Source organism: Plectrocnemia conspersa, unplaced genomic scaffold, assembly GCF_051122295.1.
Source record: "Plectrocnemia conspersa isolate PC_06_02 unplaced genomic scaffold, ASM5112229v1 ptg000014l, whole genome shotgun sequence".
NCBI lineage: Eukaryota > Metazoa > Arthropoda > Insecta > Trichoptera > Polycentropodidae > Plectrocnemia > Plectrocnemia conspersa.
In genome coordinates, this window is record NW_028277178.1 from 15,795,098 (window position 1) to 15,816,940 (window position 21,843).

General features: G+C 31.1%; 1 protein-coding gene across 11 annotated transcripts in view; it reads right to left on the minus strand.

Annotated features, from left to right (window-relative positions):
* Positions 1-21,843, minus strand: part of LOC148226337 (low-density lipoprotein receptor-like) — a 265,757-nt gene that overhangs the window by 232,531 nt on the left and 11,383 nt on the right. For all 11 annotated transcript variants that reach the window (XM_088203620.1, XM_088203610.1, XM_088203613.1 and 8 more), the window contains exon 2: positions 2,008-2,130. In XM_088203620.1, coding sequence (XP_088059746.1) covers positions 2,008-2,130 — 123 coding nt within the window. The remainder of the gene's footprint in view (positions 1-2,007; positions 2,131-21,843) is intronic.

The window sequence follows — 21,843 nt, forward strand, 5'->3', positions numbered from 1 at the left end:
TTTTTACTAATGAGTAACGAGTGATTATTTTCCCATTGTTTTCCTTACTTTTGAGACGTTTCACTTTTCTCTGACCTCTGAATTAATTATGCAGGTGATTGAAACCTTCACACTACAATACATATACAAACTAAGAAGTAAACTATCAAGATTCATAGAAGGTTTAAATAAAAATCTTCCCATTTCAAGTACTACAATCGAAACTTCAATTTGCTTCAAGCGATTAGAACCGAAACGATCCTCGGCAAAGTTGTGTGTTCGATTATACTATGGAGACTCGTCATCCACCCGGCGGACAGAAATACAGCCCGTAAAGAAAAGCGATCTATTACAACTAGAGTACCCCACGAGAAGAATTTACCCCCAGCTCGCACATACCAAGTGTGCACCTTTGCCGGCTTTAAGTGGTCCCCGGGGGGCCATATCACTTGCTCGCTGTCAATTATGGACGGGAACCTTGCCAAGAACCTTACCAAATGCAATAAAGCATCCCCTTGCCCGTCGGATGCGCCATTACACGTTAAGGATAATCTCCATAAGGACCGCGTAAACGAAATTTAATAAAGTGGAAATGAACACGGCTAAGCGCAGGCGGAGGCTATTATGTGATACCGTATGATATAATAAATACGTGGAGTGGTCTGCAAGCAGAATTTTGCAGATTTGCTTCAAATATTTTACAAGTGGCACTTATTAGTGCTGAGCACGTAGACAATATTTTGTCATGTGGAATTTTGATCAATATAATACAATATATTCTTATTTATTAACTACAATACTAAATCTGCACGTAGTCGACATATTTCTTACGCCTGACTAATCAGAACTTTTTCTTGGAAAATAATATTAATACAAGAGTGATCTAATTATCGTTTATTGTTGCTACACAACAGATGCCAATAATGGCCATATTATATGTTTTATTATTCAAGGTAATTTATCAGTTTGTTTTATGGTTTCTTGCAAAAATATAATCTTATGTTAGATGAGCAATTGTGCGAAAAGGATCGAAAAAAAATATATTTTGCAAAACAATATTATTTTTTGAAATATTTTAATATGTATTTGTAATGCAATTTTATTTGTACTGTATCACTGCAACTGTGTTTAAAGTCTCTAGATCAGCTCAATTGTATCTGTTCGTCCTTAACAACGTCCACTACAATGTTTTTTGTATCAAAGAAAAACAGAATTCAATATATCAGAACATAGAATAAAAACATCAACAATCACCAGCAGGAAAAATATTAAAAGATAACTATTAGCTGCTAAATTTATGCTTACTGTTTATAGCATTTAAAAAAAATAGAAGGATGTTATTTGTTTATTGCTGTCTCAACTATTTTCGTGTAGGAAAAATCATGTCTGGGAAATGACACCAGCCGAAGGCTCACACGATCTATAAAATCATACTTGCTAATAATAAGTAGGGCGCAATATCGCAAAAAAGTGACATACATTTCAGTTAAATAAAATTGTTATTTATTATATAGAACAATTTTTTAATTTTACAATATTAATTATAATTCGATATATTGTATTATAAAATAATAAAAGCAAAATAATTCTACTAAGCTATATTTAATTATATTTTTTAAAGTACTTAAATAAAATGCTATTTAATTACATCTGGATTAGGTTTGTAATAATATTCTTCCCCTAATTGGAACAGAATTTTTTCGCAGAATTTTTCACGATTGATCTGCCAGTCAATTAAAATTTGAAGTCCGAGTAATTGAACCGTATTGAATAAGAAATATTCCGATTAATTTTGATTAAGTCAGTAAAATTTTAAAATCCTGATACCGCGATTTGTCACCGCTTGAATACGAGACGTATAGAGCTATCACAATATTTTTTAACCAATATAAATAATGTGCGTCTCGCTCGTTTGTAACATAAAACTGCCGATCGAACACCGCACGATATCACAGTTCCGCATGTTGAATTTGCGCAACAAAGCGGTCGGTGAAATACAACACGGCAATACAAATAAGATTCTCTTACCTTTGCAATTTTCGGCTTTTTCGTCGGATCCGTCCCTGCAATCGTCTTCTCCGTCGCAGACGTAAGACAGCGGTATACATTTCCCGTTCAAACACTGAAACTGCTTTAACGAACAAACGGTAGCTGAAACAAAGAAAAACGTCGATAAGTAACTATATTATGCATTAAAGATGACGGGACGAAAGTAATATTTACGCTGGCGAATTTTTACAACGCAGTTAAAAAATTTAGTTGCCCGAAAGTTTCAATATAAAAGACGTTACTCTATCCTTCGGACGCCCTTTATGGCTAAGTATAAAAAGTGTGCTTCGTCGTATAATGGGCGACGGGCGGAAGGAGGGTCAAAAATGCCTTTAAAACCTTAAGAGCGTTTGAAGAATTGATCTCACCCATCTTCTTACGAAATGTAATTTCAATTTCCCTTTTCGGTGGGTGCTCCTAATTCGATCCCCGTAAATACCGATGAGCGGCATCAAAGGAAAGAATCGCGCTATTTGATTTAATACTCATTGATATAGAAGTAGACTTACACACACACACAAACACTGTATACCGTTAGAGCTGTTACTTAGTAACAAAAGAATATTTAATAATTTATTATATTTATAAATATAGTATTTTTCAAATTCAAATTTAAACGTTTTATTTTGCTCTTTAAACTGTCACATTTCACTTCTTCGTCACTCACTTTATTTTAATTTTCTTAAAAATAAAATTTAAACGCTCTAAGAGAAATATTAACTATAGAGTGAATAATACATTTCTTTGAAGTTACAAGACTTCAGTCGTGCATTGTTAAGAATCAGAAACACGCTTTAAGAGTTTACCCCGTTGTTTATTTATGGGGCAAATTATTAAATTAAAGAATTCCTTTTTTAATAAACCCCATTTAAGTGGCAGATTTTCGGATAATAACGACAAAATTATTCTGAAGCGATCCGACTAATTTCACCTAAATATTATATTATAAGAAATATCGATAAACTATCTTCAACCATATTCATAAAGCAAGATCTTTACTTCTAAAATAAGAAGGTTCTCAAGCAAGAAGAAACAGAAAAAAAACTTTCAAACCACTTTTAAGACAGATTATGAACATACAACTCTGATAAACAGTATAGATACTGTAATCTGACTATTATATCAAAAGAAATGCATTATGAAATCTTAATGAATATTCATTAAGCACAAGAAAAGCGTCTTAATATAAATGTATTTCTTAAAAATTCAAAAGAACTTCCGTTTAAAATCTGTTTAACGCTAACTATAGCCTGAAATATGTTCCTAAACCATATAAGTTAACTGAAGTGATAATGAAACTGTCACAAGACAAAATTGCTTTTTTTTAAATTATAATTATACTAATTCTTAGACGCCAAAAATCATATATAGCTTCCAGGAAAATTACTTTTTTAGTATGATAATTTTATCTAATTACTCTAATAAACATTCCTTTTTATTTAATATACAAAATATGAACGTTGACTACACAACTATATTAGACCAACAACGCGGGTTTCGTCCGCGTCGTTCCACTGGCAACCTTATGTGCCTTTCGATGACGGTAACAATTCAGGTCAACGTAATCTACACAGACTTTCAAAACACATTCGACAAAGTTTGCTATGAGCTACTACCTCGAAAGTTAGGCAACTTAGGTTTTTCGAATTAACTCTATAGTTAGAGTATGATTTTGATAATTTCATGCTTTTTATTATATGTAAGTAAATTTAGTTGATCATAAAAATATTTTTTTCGTGTGATGTAATTTGTTATTATACATAACATCTTTGCCAATGAAAGAATAAAACATATTTATTCTGTTCATCATTTCTTTAGCTATTTTGTATGTATATTTAATTTTTTCAATTGATTTTGACTTGAAAGGGTATAGTAAAGATTATTTTTAAAGAAATAATAAACAAATACATTTGCTTAATTCTAATAAATTCTTTTAAACCCTACTATTAAACTTATAAATAGTTATACACTATGATCTCTTTGCATAAATTTATTTAAAAACATATGCAGCTGCGATAATTGTTTTTACATTTTTAACACATGCTTGAATAAACAGTACTGAACGCATTTACGAAGTACTTAAGAGTGATTCAAATATCCTGCTTCATTTACTGCATCCCGTTTATTTAGAAAGATTGTAGAGCTATCCTATATATATTTTCAGTGAAAAAACTTGAATTGAAGCGCGCGTCAAAGGATTAAACTGTTATCGTTTGTCACGAGCTTTACTATCCAATTTTAGGTACGCTGAAAATTAAAAACTTTTCATCGCAACGCTATTTTAATTCGAATCAAAGCCCGTGGGGCAATTAAAAGTTCTGAAATTGAAAAGCTGCCTAACGAGTAGGACAAGCATCTAACCGATGCGATGGTAGCCAAGTGCCACTACTAGAACGGAAAACGCTAATTAATTAAGTGCAATTAATTAATTCAAGCTCCATTCATGATTTGAACCAGAAAAAGATATTAAAATTGAAAAAGAGCATCTAAAAAAATCATATATTTCATGCAAATTAAATTTACCCCTTACTAATTATGTATCATGGCGGCGCCGCAATCAATGATCAATTCAGCTGAAAAGGTTCGCATGTGTTTGCTGGATAAAATTCAAACGTGCTTTTGACCTCTGTTTATCGAATTAAATAACACCTCTCTCGTGTTCCTTTCATCACCAAAATAACATGAAATGTATATGTATTAATAAAAAAGAGCAATATGTAAATTATATTTATTATATGAAGCTGAAATTCGAAGGGTTCTATTCTAATTTCTGAAGGGTTGTTTCACAACAATGAAGACATTATTGCGGATCACTCGGAATTCATGGTACTTCACCTGCTTTTACTTAGATAAATATATACATCAACCACTTGCTCCTATCATAAATACAATTGAGTCAACCCTCAAAAGACCTGCAATATAAATTTAAATAATAATATAAAACAGAACAATAAAATGTTTGAAATATACAAAGTAGGGCAATGTAAAAGAAAGAATGACAATTCATTCGAAACTACGCAATACTTTTACGGGTCATTGGGATGACGAGGGTATACATTCGCGATTTAAAACTACCTTTGGAATACTACAAATCTGTATAAAAGACGCGATACATATTTTATCTGAAGGTCCGATCCGACGCAAAAAATATTCCGAGCCCCTAAACGTAAAGTCTGTCTACTAAAAAAAACTTTTAACAAAATATATAGCTACATTATATTATTTTATATAACATATTCTGAGAGTTTAGCGCTAATGGGATTGCAAACACGCGTGAAAGCGTCTACCAAAAAAAAATTAGATGACCAAATCCCATTAAAAAATACGAGGACAGAAATCAACGTCATAAAAAACGGGATTAATCGCGTGTACGGCGATTTAGGACGATCCTCATTAAATTTTTGTACGACCGTCCTCAATAGAACCAACATTTTTCCGGATATCCCCATAAATCCTGGACACATGCCGCATGTGAAAACCGGGACATGTTTTCCCACGATCCGTAACGCGAATACACCCGCACATATATGAAGGTATAAAAAATAGGTGTAAATATATGTGTATTTTCGACGACGTTCATCCCCCTTGGGGTTGTACCCTCGACGGGTGGTATAAGACCCGATCCAAAATTAGAAAGCTTTTAATCGGTCACCCGGTCCGCACTTACCCTCACAGTTATTCGGCCAAACTTTATATTATTTACATTTACACGCAAATAATGGATTCACCATGTTTTTATTGTTCTATGTTGAAGTTAGATGCTTTAATTAAATACGAGAAATTTTATTATAATCTCACGCATATATTCGCAGTATATGGTATTGTATATTATGCATTCACTGGTAATCTTCATAATAAATACCATATTTAATATTAAAACACATATAAATCAACAATATATGTATTTAAATATAATTTTAAATAAACTTGAGAAGAAATATAAGGTTTTTCTGAAAAAACATGACTTAAATAAACAAACAACTTTATAAAGTAGGGCACGAAACTTCAGGAAAAAATATGATGTTGAATTTTAAGGATTATATTAAAAAACATAGCAAGATTTTAACGTTAAAAATTAGTTATACATAGGTTCGTGTTTTAGCTTAATTTTTTTGTAATTTAACTACTTGAAATAACCAATGCGTTTGTGCCATAAAACGCACCAGAAGCAAAGATTGCAATAAAACAGCGATTTTCAATACCATATAAAAAGCAGTCAATACCGGTATTGACATTATTAATATTTTTTACTAGTTGCTAGGTTTTCGCTGTAATATCATATATTGTTAAATGTTAATACATACAAATTTTGCGAAAGAAATCCAAGGATTCAAGAGTTGGAACATTTTCTTTGAATTTTCAGCACTACCGGTATTTTATTTTGTAATACCGGTAATACCAAAAGTTGATTTTATTCCAATACCGGTATTACCGGTATATCCCTGACTAGAACAGTGTTCCGGCACTTCTGATTTTCGAAGTTTTATAAGTGACATTAAAATTTTGACGTTTGGTCCATGTGGACTTCAAAGTGAAACGAAAATAAAAAACTATCCTAAGACAAGTACAACAATAAGATTCTGAAAAAGATAGGAAGCATTAGTTGAGCTCACTTTGAAAAATATAAAACATTTTTTGATCACAAAAAATATACTGCACATAGTAAAGCAACATTAAAAATAGTTGCTGAAAGCGAAAAAATTACTCTTGAGAGTTTTTTAACGTCATTCGCTTCCAAAAAAATAAAAAATATAAAAAAGGGAATAGCAAAGGAAAATCAATCATTTCATAATTTTGAAACTTAAATTGATTTGCAAGAATGAAGTTGAAATGGATCTTATTCCTTATGGCAATACAAGAGATAAAAATGATAAATAATAGCTTAAAAATAAAAATAACATCCACAGATTTTTTATTAAACCTAAGTTTAATGTCTGACGCTCTCCAAGAATTATCAGAATTAAGTTTGGAACTACAGGACTGTAACATAGATATGTATAGAGCAAATTGGGAAAATAAAAATACTGATATAAGACAGAACTTTGAGCCCTGTTTTACATTACAATAAATATTTAATAAAGGATCATTTAATTAATCCAAGTAAATGCAAGGATCCTTGGTTTAGTAGAACAAAATTTAAAGAGTCAATCGAAACAAGATTGCTTGATAGCAAAGACGATGAGTTGGCGTATTGGCCTCGCGTAATTGATCATAACCATTGGCCTAAATATGTTAATACTCAACTGACATTTGAAGAAGTGGAAATAAAAAACTTGTTAATCATACAGCAACTAAATGGAAAAAAACTGTTGCATTTGATTCGAACTTTAAATGCCATTCCTGTTTTCGCAGATGAATCTAATTTTCATCCCAACAAGAACTTCGTTGAAGACTAAACCCTTTTCAGCACTATATATATCAAACTTGTCGGACCATATCTGGGACTTTTCGATCGTTCAAAGTACGTTCATCTGTAGTTACTCAGGGGACGACATTCAGCCGTAGATACTAACAGCAAGAAAAGGAATAGAGAAGAACTGACGAAAATTACAATGCACATTTGCATAAAATACAATAAATTAAATTCAACTAAAAAATAAAATATATAATTTTCTTAATAAAAGATTACCAAGATGTGAGTATCAGTACCTTTTTTGCAAAAAAGAACTGGAAATAACTAAGCCTTTTTTTTTATTTCTCTGAAAATTTAAATTGATCCAAATTTTTTGAGAATTCTTGAGAAGTTTATACTTATAAAAAATAAATATAATATAAATACAATGTTTATTTATATTATTACAATTCATATCTTTGAAAATGGAAAATCTTTATACTGATTTCCCACACGGGGCCACAAATTCTTATATATAAAGACTTTTATAGAAAATGAATAAATAAGCTTGAAAATATAATAATGACTATATTAATAAAATATTCTAAAAATAAAAATATCAAAAATATTCATCGAAATTTTTGCAGCTTCTATATTCGATATTTAATAATGATAACGCTACTTTAGGAACGCCTCTGTATTTTTTTATATAAAAGTCTGTCCTTGTTTTTATTTTTCAGCTTTCTAGATTTCTATAACTGACAAGACAGACAGACGCCATTCCAAAGATAGTATACACAAGGAGATTAGCTAAAAGACAAGTAAATTGTGTTATTCTCAAAGCCTTGTAAATGTAAATATTTACGAAGGGCGCGAAAAAATATAATACAGTAACGTCGAGAGGAGCATTCGAAGTGAAGGGGTGTGTCAGAAGGGATGCGGAAAATGAGAAAAATGTCACAGTGGCAGTCCCGGTCGTGACAGTGGAACCGATCTAGGTATTGAGGCTATTCGTTACCGTGACACATATCACTAGGCGTTGTCGCCATGGTGACAGATCCGCGATATCCTCCCCCGAAGCTGAGGGTGTCGAACTAAATCCAAAGGCGGACTCACCCCCTCAGATAAGAACTGCTATTATTTCCGCGAAACTCCCGCGAAGCTGATACGTTCGGTTTGCTGTATAAATCGGTACACAGTTGACATTCAAACGTGATTAATTTATCCCGAAATGTAACAAAGGGTTATTGTTTGGATTCCGCCAGTATCTCCGATTCTCAAAAATAATTCATAATTTTGTTTGTGGTGAAACGCGTCGCGAAAGCGAAATATTACAATATATATTGTAGCAATTTTCAACGGTTTAAGTTGAGATATATCTTGGATTTCAAAAGTAATTACGCAACATTTAATTAATAATTTTCTCGAATACGGCGGCAAAAGTCTAACGCATGATAGATATAATTAATCAAAATTATTATGCGGCATCGGCGAGAATTTCGAATGCTTAAATTAGGCTCGGTCTTATATGGGTTGTGTAATAAATTTATTAAGTAACTGAAATTTCCCCAAAAACCCTATTAATAAAAAGTATTATTAACATAATATCTTTCAACCTCATTAATTATTTCGTTGTATTAAAATAATAAAAAAATCAGTTAAAATAAATCAAGGTAATATTTTTTTCTGTAGCATCAATTCTAATGCGAGAATTTCAGTAGTATAAGATTTCTATATAAATATCTAATTATGAGGTACCCAAACCTAATAAAAATATACGACTACATTAAGTAATTGTGACTCAAGTGAGTTTATAATAAAACAGTAAGAAAACTTGTGTCAATAATTAACTATGCAAAACACGAGCGTAGACATCGCAAGGCAATTTACTTCTTCATATTATTTTCTGATGAAAACATAAAATTATAAAAATAGATTTTTAATGCGGTCACTACTTACATATGTATTTTATTAATAAAATAAGACAAAAATAATGCGAATTACGCAGTTCCAAATATTACTTGTTGGCCAATTAGATGTGGATTTTTGGCAAGATTCAGCTCACAATATAAGATGTCCTTCAGACGATGTTGATCAATAACAGCTATTGTATGAAAAATTTCATTAATTTATTAAATAAGCAAATGATAAAAATACGCAAGAGTTGTTGTTGTATGTTCTAACAGTATTCTTGGAACACGAAAACAAATAGTGTTTATTTGTAAAACGTGAATAATAAGACTGGAGTGGAACGAGCCATTTGGGTGCGTATTAGAGTCTCCAATTCGAGTAATCGAGTACTCGATACTCGAGTATTTTTGTCTATTTTTCAAGTACTTGATAATCGAGTATTTTGAAAATTACTCGATTAATACTCGAAATTAAATTTTTTTTAATTATTTCAGAAACAAAAATAACTTTAACTCGGTCCGGTAAAGGTTAACATCTTGATTTTATTTGGCGTTTATGCCCGAAGTCCCGAGTTAGAGCGGTTACTATCAGGTATCATTTTTTCATAGTTCCATAGTTCCGGTCGTCGGCTATGTTAGTGGGTACGACGGAGAAATTTCTTTTGTGTTTTTTGTTCGACAGTCCCGACTTATCTAATTTATGGCAATGAACAATATGAAATATCAACAAAAAAAAATTTTAGGTTTTATGACTATGCAGTTGTAGCGTAAAGTGTTGTAAATTGTTTATACTGATCCCTCAGCTTAAAATATAAATCAAAACAATTGTATGTTTTAAAGGCATTTAAAGTAAAGTCAGTTCTTTGCGAACCGTTTAGCTCTAGAGTGAAAGGGATTCACCCAAATACATCTTCGAAGGAAATAGATTTAAATTCTTCGCATTAATCAGAAGGAGTAGAATAGTGTATATTGTTAAGAAAAAAAATCTATTCAAGAAGAATTACAAAATGCTATTTTGTCAATAGTCGAAGGAAATAAGAGAAAAGCAGAGAAGGGAATGAAAGAAGAGAACATAAAAAGAGAGTTCAAAAAATTTTATATCTATAAAAAGCGAACAGATATAAATTAGAAGCCTTATCCAACGCGTTAATGACAATAAGACCAACATCAACAGCAACGGAAAGGGTTTTTTCCATAACGGGAATAATAAAACCAAAGGTTAGCAGTAATATTAAATTCGAGACACTTTTTGCATTATTGTTTTTAAAAAGTATGTTCGTGAAGTTAAAATAATTGTAAAAATTAACATACTAAGTATTTTATTTATTTATTTATATGTGCACGAATTTGAAAATAGCTATTTTGGTACATTTGGTAAATACTCGAAAGTACTCGAGTACTCGAGTATTTTAAAATTTTAATATTCGATACTCGAGTAGTTGATGGTTCGAGTAATTGGAGACTCTAGTGCGTATAGTTGGGGGACTAGAAAATACTGATTGGGTTATTAGGGGCTACTACATCTCAGAAGTCGTAACAAAAAATATGGATGTTAATTATTGCATATAAATCGTATTATTAAATTATTTTTACAGCAAAAAATAAATTTTAATTTTAGCAAAATAATGCATATACCTATGCGTCAAAAAAGTAAACATGATAAAATTTATATATGCTAGAAAAAAAGTAGTAGAAAAATACTTTTTTTAACAAAAATTAAAAATATTAAACATTGCCTATATATAACTAAAAAAATGTGGGGCAAAAAATTGTAAATCTTGCGTAACATTAGAAGCATGAGCCCAATGCGTTACAATAAAAATAAGAATTAAGATAGGAGACTGAAAACTAACTCTGTAAATCAGTGATATAAATTTAATTAAATATGAATTATTATTACAGCTTACAATCAATAAATTCCACTATATACAACCCAGCTAGATTTTATTTTACTTATTGATTAGGATATTAATCGCGAAATTAGAAAATCTAATCGAATGTAAATAGAATTATAATTACGAAATAATCACTAATCTTTCTGGTACGATATAAATTAAAAATACTAGGGTACATATGTGATTCGAACCCTGCTCTTATATTTATACTTCTGCTCTAGTTAATATACCTGAAACAAGCTTGTTATTTTATATTTAAAGCACGCTAACTTTTCTTTAATATAAAAATCTTATAATATGACCGAAGCGGTATGACTTTGTAGCCTAAATAGACTAGAAAAATGTTCGTTACAATTTATTTTATAAGCATATAAAAATTACCACATATATATTTATATATGGAAATGAAGATGCCGCAATCAGGTGGTGGAGTCGAAATGGCATGTTGTGAAAGTCGGAGTCTTCGCTGGAGTGTCAAGATGAATTATGTCTTTTACCGCGTCTCAGGAGCGTCTTCCTCCATCTTCCTATGATGAAGTATCACGTCTTTTATATTGGTGATTCGAGATAGCTTTGGTAAATCGCAGATGGCGGGCTAATTGCATTTCTTCTTAAACACACTCACGAAATGTTTTACGCCTTAAAAGTGAAAGAGCTCAGGTTACTACTTTGGCGATCCGGCACATAAGGATAGAATAACAATAGTCTTTTGCGCGGAGAAGAACGCATTGTCTACCACGCATCTTTTTCACACGAAGAGTATTTATTCTGATACTTTTGTGTAATTACGAGTGAAAAATTAGTAGTTGTTTAGTCCCTAGATTTCTCTGTCATTGTTAGCCCTTAGTTCGTGACATTTTGGTTTCTCTTTTCGTTTGTTCGAAATAGTCTTTCGAATAACATCTAAGTTATAACGAAATGTGTAGGTGGTTTAAGCCCTTACAAAACAATAGTTGATACATCACTCAATATCAAAAATTTACATCGAATGATTTGCTTTTGAATATGATTTTAATGCAATACATACTTATGTGTACTACACTTTCGTTGACACGGATTATACAATACTCGCATGTGTACTCATTATGAGTTTAAACGTTCTCGTTATCCCGGCAACCCACGTGACATCGAAGGGTTTAATTGCTGACGAATCGGATTTATTCGCACCGGAAACGTTTGTGCTAAACCCTCGCATGTGCATGTGCCGTTTTGAAGGGAGTTTATCGGAGCAAATGTGCGTTCGTTGGAGCGTATTTAATTAAGAGGACTTATGCATAATTTGATCGCGATCGACGTGTCGTGTTACAGAGTTTGTGATTTCGTTCGCAAACATTTTCGAATCGAGTGTAGGACGTGCATGTAGCCCGTGTAGTGTTACTGGTTGACTTGATTACGTTGTGTGATCGTTCGTGTAACGCTTATACGCTTTATTGAGCTGTTCGGTGTGTTATAGAATCGCTGATTTGATTCGCCCTGTAGCTGAGTTGGTTTCGGTGTATAAGTCTCGTTAATTTGGATGAATGAGTGAAGTTTGGAGCGAAAGAAAAATATATTTGTGCATATAATAAAATTTAATGATGGAGATGAAAAGTTACTAATGCAAAATATTCTAGCTTATCCTTCATCTATTAAAAGTTTTTTATAATGTCTCAGTTGCTCACGTTATCCGCAGCGCGGTTGAATTGAGGTTAGCAAACTTTGTGTGTGGCACGATAACATTGATAATAAAATATCTAAATCAGTTAATAACGCTATAAGTTAATATGCTCGGTAACGGGCGTTCGATTTACGCGGTAGATACGTTCCTATAAATATAGTGTAAATCGAGGCATAGAATGATATTTCTAATAAAACGATCGAATAGTATTTACGTAAACTTTTTAAGTGACACGCATGCATTAAAAAAAATAACTTAGAAAACACTGCATGGGCAGTGTGGGGAGTTTCATATGTAGGTCAATGCAAGAAGTGAAAATAAACCATTAGCCTATGCATTTGTACATTGCGTTTGATTTGGAATATAAAACAAATGTTTTTTTTTAATCGCGTAAATCAAGGAATAAGCGTTTGTAAAATTTCCAATCTAATGTGACACACAAAATTACAATTTAAATCAACTGAACCGAAAACCAGAAAAAAACGTTATTTTTGTCGGAACAAAAACTGGAGCTGAACCGAAAAATATATCGGTTTATTTCGGTTCGGTATTTATTCAAACACGCAGTCACAAAAAGTGCAAACTGTGTAACCTTTGAAAAATATTTGGAACGAATTACAATTTTTAGAAAAATCAATTTCATTCACAAATGAACTAGCACAATCATCTAGTGAAACATCCGATGAAAAGGTAGACGATTTAAAGGATTTTTAAGAAGTAAAGAATGGGAAATATAAGATTCCCTATTTCTACATATATGGACATTGAATTAATATAGAATAACTTTAACCATGTACAAAGATTAGACAGAAAAAAACATATTTTAGAATTTTGCGAGGAGAATATAAATACATATCCTCATTTATACAAAATTACAATGGTGGCTTTAGGAGCTCTAGCAGCACAAGTGTTGAAAGGGCATTCTCTGGTTTAAAGTTTATTAATTCTACGAGAGAATAGAAATAGTTTATATATGTTTTGTTAAATAAATTATATACTTATAGTTTCATTATCATTATTATACTTTTAATTATTTATCAATTAATATTATATTATTATATCAATTCAAGTAGTATGCTTATTACAGAAAAAAACAAAAAAAATGTAACATATGGTAGAAAATATTTTTTTAACCTTAAAGAAATTTGCCAATTGTGAATAATGATGAAATGGATAGCTCTCGAACTGACTGTATTAACGCAAATATAGTATAGCGGTGTCCAAATACATTTTTACCAGTAAATATATATTTCTAATAGCGAAAATATATTGCGAAACGTACATCTTCTGTTCAAACTCAAAGCTCTACAACTAATTATAATTTTAGAATTTTTATTAGGTCAAGTCCAAAATACAAACTAAGCCAACACATCTCTCAGGGGAAATAAGCGGAAGAATAAGTACAGACAGACGTCGCATCTCGCATATAGCTCCATTATTCGTCTGCACTTCAATATTACACTACGTTTTAAAAATATTATAGCTAACCTTGCCGAAATTACTACGGATTTTTTATATGAGAGTATCAGTCAAAGTATATTAAAATTGAATTTTGGTCAATAGGAGGGCGCAAAAACAAGTATCACTTCTCAGAAGTCAAAAATTTACGTCACGTGTCGGCGCCGTCGCAGTGTGAACGCTCGGTAACGAGCGTTCTGTGTAAATTACAATAGTGAACAATTAACTAAATACTATTTACAAGAATAGAGCGAAACATTCTTTTCTTTTGTCATTATATCTTGAGTGTTTTTTTTTAAGTAGTAATCCCAACATCTGCAACAAATTTATATATAAATAATATATAAGAAGCTTAATTTTTGTGTTAAAATAAATTGAGCCGCAGTGGATTTAATAAGAAAAAAGTTTTTATACGGTAAAGGTTAATACAAATAAAAACATTTAAAAAATTTAACTCTGACTTGAACCGAAGAGTACGATATTTTATCTGGAACGAAAACCGAAACCGAATCGATTCATTTTTTTAATTGAACCGTAACTGAAATGAAAAAAAGCACGGTTCAAAGCCCTGATTTAAACTTAAAAAGACATTTATGTGTAATATTTACTGCCTATTTTAATCCTGTCCTTACAACCAATTTTATACTTGACAAACAATGAATAAAACTACTGCTTCAAACTTTGTTAATGACCACGCGAATCAATACAAAATTATATAAAATACTTTTAATACAACTCAATATGATTACTTGGACAATTAAATCGTATATCCGTTAAAAATATAGCATTAAAAATAAAACAACAGAGATTAAACTTAATAAAAATTATTAGTTCAAGAATTTTCATCATAGTTAAACTTAATCTTTTACGACAGTCTTAAAAATAATAGTAACCCTAAAACTCCAAACGGATGTGGGTAGAAATATAACTTAAGAATGAACACGTACAAGGCAACGAACAACACATGATGAAATAACTTACATAATGTTTCCCCTCTAAAACAACTAGAACACATTTTCATTACATATACAATATATAGGCAAGACGCAATTACTAAAAGGCGCTTTCTATCTACCCTTTTACATCGGTAATAATTAACCGAAACAAACACGTCAATCTCCATTAGAGTCAATAAAGATATCGTTTTTTCACTATTAACAACTCGTCGTCGATGCATCGTGTACCGTTAATAGAAGAAAGTGTAATATTTCAACGCTCAATTATAAGTGTCAAACCAAATTAAAAAAACATATTTTAAATATCAAGATGTACCTAGTCTTATGGCATATCAAAGCCACGTGCATAGCATAAATCTGCATGTCGTCCAGCAATCTAACAATAACCACTCTACCTATTTGTTCCTATTATCATCCTATTCGTTCCAATTCTATTCAATAACAAATTGCCTAACAAAGTTTCGCGTTCTTTGAATTGAACACGTTTTTCAAACATTCTTATCACGTATCCATCATATGATAAAGATTTGCTCCCATCCAGAATAACAAGCAATTCGTATAAATGGTATTATTTTGCAGACACATTTCGTGTATGTATGTATGTATATGGCAACCGATTTTAATTAATTGTATCGCACACAACACCACAGTAACCATTGTGATTATAGCGTGGAACTGAGAAAACCACGCAAAAGGTTTTGCCGAAGATCAAAATCGCTTTTTCGTTTAATAAGCGATTAAATTCCGACGAAAAACGCAATAAACCGATAAAGGACCGTTTCATTTGGGATTTATTCTCGTGAATACTTCAACACTAAGCCAATTTGGACTCTCTCCCCGTTTCGGTCAAATAAACATGAAAAACTCACAAAGGATCCCATGATCAAAGTCGTATTTTGGTTAATTAACAACGGCGATCAGGAGACGAAAATTCCAACAAAAATATTGGCTGATAAATCGATGCTGAAACGATTGAGTGCGCAGTTATAATTGGCGGTTAATCAAATTCATTTCACGGTTGACGGTTTAAGCAGTGGTTTACTTTCCTAGTACAAAATCAATGAACAAAAAAGAAGACGAGTAAGTGCAACCAAGAGCGAACTCTTTATAGTAAGAATAAATGCACCAACTTTTAACTTTCCGTTCAAATATAAAAACTAGGCCGAAACAACTTAAGTGTGGTTAGGAATCTACACTGCAAACTTACTTGAATTAGTGTACGAGTTAATACGATGTGAACATGAGAAATTTTCTTGACAAAAAAAGTAATACCACTTATATTTTTGTTGCCTCTCCCACGCTCTTACTTCATATTATATCGTATTGGTACACTTGGGACTTATCAGATATATTGATGTTTATTACGTTGATATTTTTAACGTCATAACATACTTAGATCGTCCTAATCTATATATTAATCACTACTCATGACATCTAGCAAATTTAGATCTAAATATACATTAATTTGGTAGGTAGTATGGGTTCAATTGCTTTTCAAATCAAATATACAGAAACAAATTCAAATTCTAGATCAGAATACTTGCGTTGCAAAAAGTGCATTTGCACTAAGAACACCCTCTCGGAATCTCTAGAGATTTTCTACATAATCTCGAAAATATTCAGCCTCATATATCGGTATATGTTTAACAAAAATCTATTAAAAATCAAGATTTTACCAAATTTTGAATAATGCACAGACTGAGAAAAAACGTGTTAAAAGCGTAATAAATAAAACCAGTCTACTTGTCGAACAAGTGCGTGAGTACGTTATTCAGAAATCAGAAATTCAGACGAATTAGGTAAATGCATACTCAAAGGGTCCATTTGAAGATAAACAAGGATCAATCGATGTCTTTGCAAATTATATCGTATTAACAACTCGATGGAATGCGCTACTCCTAATTACAGTGTTACAGACTATGCAAACCGCAAATATTAAAAAAATAGGCAAGAAAAAATATCATCTTTCGTCTTGACTAGCGTATTAAAACGCATACGTAACGTACTTCGGTAACAAAATTTTATCAAAAACTACCACCAACATGAGACACATGATAGTTCATCCTAACTCGCACTAAGCTGAGCTAAGCCGAGCATCAACCGAAACTTGAAAAACGGGAGAAGCAGCCGCTTCCCACTTCACGTCAACCTTCGACCCATTTCAATATCCAGTTTAACCCGAACTTCGGTGACTATTGGATTTTACTAGCAAATCAAATATTCATACAAACTGTACTTGGACTCAAAAACAAGATAATATGTATAACATTTAAATACATATAACTTTGCTTTCCATTTATATATAAAATTAAATAAATATGTTTATAGCAAGCAAATATTGGTATTATAAGAAACATTCAAGCTTTTAAAGCACTCAGTTATATAGATATTCAATACTGTTTGCTAAAATAATTAAATCAACTCGTTAATAAAAACTTTATTTATAAAAGTTGCAAACGTCTGAATTTTAACGTTCATCATTTTTTCATATATATTCCAAAATGTAATTACTTTTATTGGGCGAAGAACTCTTTTTACGATCAAAAAAATAAAGATAAATTTCGGTAAAGGAATATATAACGTTTGTAGATTAGTTGAATTATAAGTACGCTAAAAATAAAAATCAATCTACTTATTGGAAACAAATAAATTTAGGGAAAGTAAAAATATTTTTTTTACTTTTTTCTTTTATGCAGCAAAAATAATTTAAAAAGAACAATATTGTACTTTTATATTTTATTATGTATAATATAAATGTTTCTGTGAAGTTATATTTTCACTAGTACAAATATAATTGTATCAACTGTCTCAGCAAAATCATATCCGAATATATTTTTATCGTTACGTACATTATACATAATATTTCATCTTGCAATAATATAATTCAACTAATAGGCGCTAGTAAAATTATGTACTGCTCTAAATTTTTTATGTCAGTCAATTTTAAAATTAACTAACTTAAACGAATTCACTAAGTTATAGAACTTTCATTATGTCATGTTGGGTTTAACTGGTTTATATTTTCACTAATAGAAATATAAATCAATCGATAAAAATATATTTGGATATGAATTCACTAAAATGCTAATGAAAATATATTTTCACTGGTAATACACTTATACTGTAACATATTTATGATACAAACTAATATAAAATTACTATATGTACACAAGTTTTTTATGTAATTTTAATAAATACATATATTTTTTGCTAATTTATAAATTTATTTTGAAAATATCATTTTTTTTATTTAAACAGATTAATTTTTAAAAATATCTGGCTCCTAAAATTAAAATAAATTAGGAATACTGAGAATTAGTATTCCTAATTTCTACTATCTGCATTAGTATACCAATGTAATTTATTTTCTTCGCAATATGTTGGAAGCCTAATACGGACAGAAAGCTCATGATTACAATTATGTTATTATTGTTTTTGATTTTTCATGAATTCTACTCAATATATACAAATAGGTTTTTGCATATAACTACTATTATTCTTACGATTTTTATAGAGAAAATTTACCTTATCTATATATTTTAAATATTCAATGCCGTATCCTTGTTTTTTATAATTACTTATAATAGTATAATTATATAAATAATTCTGACATGAAATGCTAAATTTGTGTAAGCTATTTTATCAAAAGGATATGGTTAGAGCAGGTTAGTGCCATTTCACTTGAAGTTCTTTTTGGCGTCTTGAAAGCTCGTCTCGGCAGCACTCATGGAAATACCGGAAACGTGAGTAGATGTAATGAAAACATTCACGGCCTAGTGATTTGAATTTAAATTCAATTATGCGACCCGGTCGCTGAAGCCCTGGCGCTCTGCCATCACCACTAGAGGGTCGCAACGAGCCATCAAAGACCTTAAAGCGACGCATTTTTTCTCACTTATCGACTATAGGCGCTATATGACTATTCGCTCTTAAAGAGATTTTGATTTTCAAACATCCTTTAACATATCTATAACGAGGGAGAGATAAAAATATATGCTAACGTGTCGATAGATTTTTCTCGATGCTATTTATATTATACATTTCACTATGATAACGCAAATAATTCTTACCGTAATACGCACTATTGAATCTCACTTGGGAAAAGCTGGTAATGAGGCATCACACCGCACACTTTTAAATTTCCCATAGGATTTGAGACCGCTGTGTATATATAATATGTTCTATAAATATACGTAATAATTACGTAAATCCGAAACATTAAAATATTAATCTGATTCGAAACACGTGTAAAACGCAATTAATAAATAGACTTTTACGATTGCTTTTTAATTGAACTTTTTCCAATACAATTTACTGCAATACGCTCGATTGGGTTTGCATATGTAAAAATCCAATTAAGCGTGAAAATTAATGGAAAACCCCAAAGCGCGTGGAAAATATCACTTGAGCCCGAATTCCACCCGCCCCCAGTTTTCAATCCTAGGCACACGTTAAATTTATATGTGCTGGTACGCATTCAAAATGGGTTTTGGGTTAAATTTGCTTTCTTTTTTATATCTTCCAATCAAATATTAACGCGCGCCGTTAATATTAACACTGTCTCGCGTTTCGCAAGCAAACGTACCGTCGCAGACTAAACATTTCAGAATACGAATTAAAAATCCGATATTATGTTTATTCAGAAGCGATAAGTGATCGACACTTGTGCCAGCTTCTTTTACATAATAAACGGTGTATGCTTTCATTTATTACAAATTGACTATTTTAATAAGCATGGGCAAAATATTTCAAACATCAAAAAAAAAAATACAGTTCTATGTTTATTTATATTTAATATACCCGAGTGACTAGTGCCGCTTCAAAATCTATGATAAAATATGCTTTATTTTATTTCGAAATATGAGACAATGAGACGCTTTTTCTTAACAACAAAAAAAATATTTTATGCCTTCGAAAAACATTTGTAAATAGAATGTTTATTGGCCGTATCTACTATGACCGAAATTCGTAGAAATTGTTCATTTGAACGAAATAAAATGTTGGAAAAGCTCAACATTAAATAACGTTAAACGACTATCTCAAAAACAGGTGTGCGTCGAAAATTGTTATGAAGTTAGCTTTACGTTCAATACAGTTCAATAATTCGATCGCGGTTAATTTATTTCCAGTTATTTAATTTATATATAAATCCACACAAAACAATTAAATAAAAAATGTTCCATATTTTTTTTAATTAATTCAATCGCAGCTGATTTTATTTCTGATGATTTGAAAAAGCTGAAATGCTGTTTCTGATCAAAAAGAATGAAAAATAATAAATTAAGCATTTTTGACGCCTTCACTGATTGACTCAGCACAGTATTGTGCTACGTATATTTTACATAATTTAAAAATTCGATTGTAAAAGTAATTAATATAATTATTACTAACCAATAAGTATTTTTAATTAAATAGTATTTATGGGCATTTAATTGATTTTCTGCACTAATTGATTAAATAAATTAATATCTATTGTATTGACTGAAATCATTTGTTTGAGGTATTTATTTAAAATACGGATAGTGAGACATACAATCATAAACGGATTAACTTCATCCAATGTTTATTGACATATTTGCCACTTCAGCTCTTTTATATATTCATAAAATTTCTTGGTCAAAGTAACCTCAATATATAATATCTTAAGAAAAAAAACTATGTACATTAAATTTATATTATCAAATACGCAAAACACTTGATTCTATAAAAACATAAAACACAATATTGTTTTATCCCGAAAATGAATAAATAAACAACGCTCGAAATGTATCTTTGTAGTGTAATTTTCGTGCAATTTATTTATTCAATAAACAATTTCCACATCCATATGTATGATGCAAATCATGAAAAGATACACAACATTTTTAACGCGAAAAAAATACGCGCCTCATATGCGAAAATTAAAAGTTGTTTACTCACGCTCGCAAATAAAGCGCCGCGCCGCTTGAAATTAAAAATAAATACCGAAATGTTACGCACATAAACGATATTAAGATAACCGTCTTAAATCATTATTTAATCTAATAGAAACAATATCTGCGCATATATCTGGCGTATGCGTACACCTGTCGGATTTGGTGAGATATTGTATAATACAAAGAATCCTAAAGCCGCTTACCGGCGACCGTTTGAAACGAATCGTGTGAATTTAGTCAGATGCTACCCGATCCGATTTTCCAGTGTCTCCCCACAAAAGTGTCGGCACACAAAAGTGTTATTCCACGCCAACAGATGCCGAGTAAAGGACATGCTTTTAAAGCAATTGTGTCCAGTTAACCTTCGTTAACCCGGCGTTACTTCTAAGGAATGAGCGCTGGAGAGATTTCAATTAAGACCGCGCTGCCTCTCCTCTAAATTCGCTTTCGACTGCGGTAGCAATTATTTGATTCACTTTTAGCAAATACTGTTGGAATTTCGTATCCATCCTTTGTCCTTCAGTCCACTCTATAGGACGTCAGGAGCCCGTATCTTCCCCTAGCAAATAGTAAATTCCCTTTATGTTTGTGTGTACGTGCGTATTTTCGATTCGACTTTAACAAAACTACGAGAATATACACACATTATGTACATAATACGCTATATTGAAAATATATAACTGATAAATATT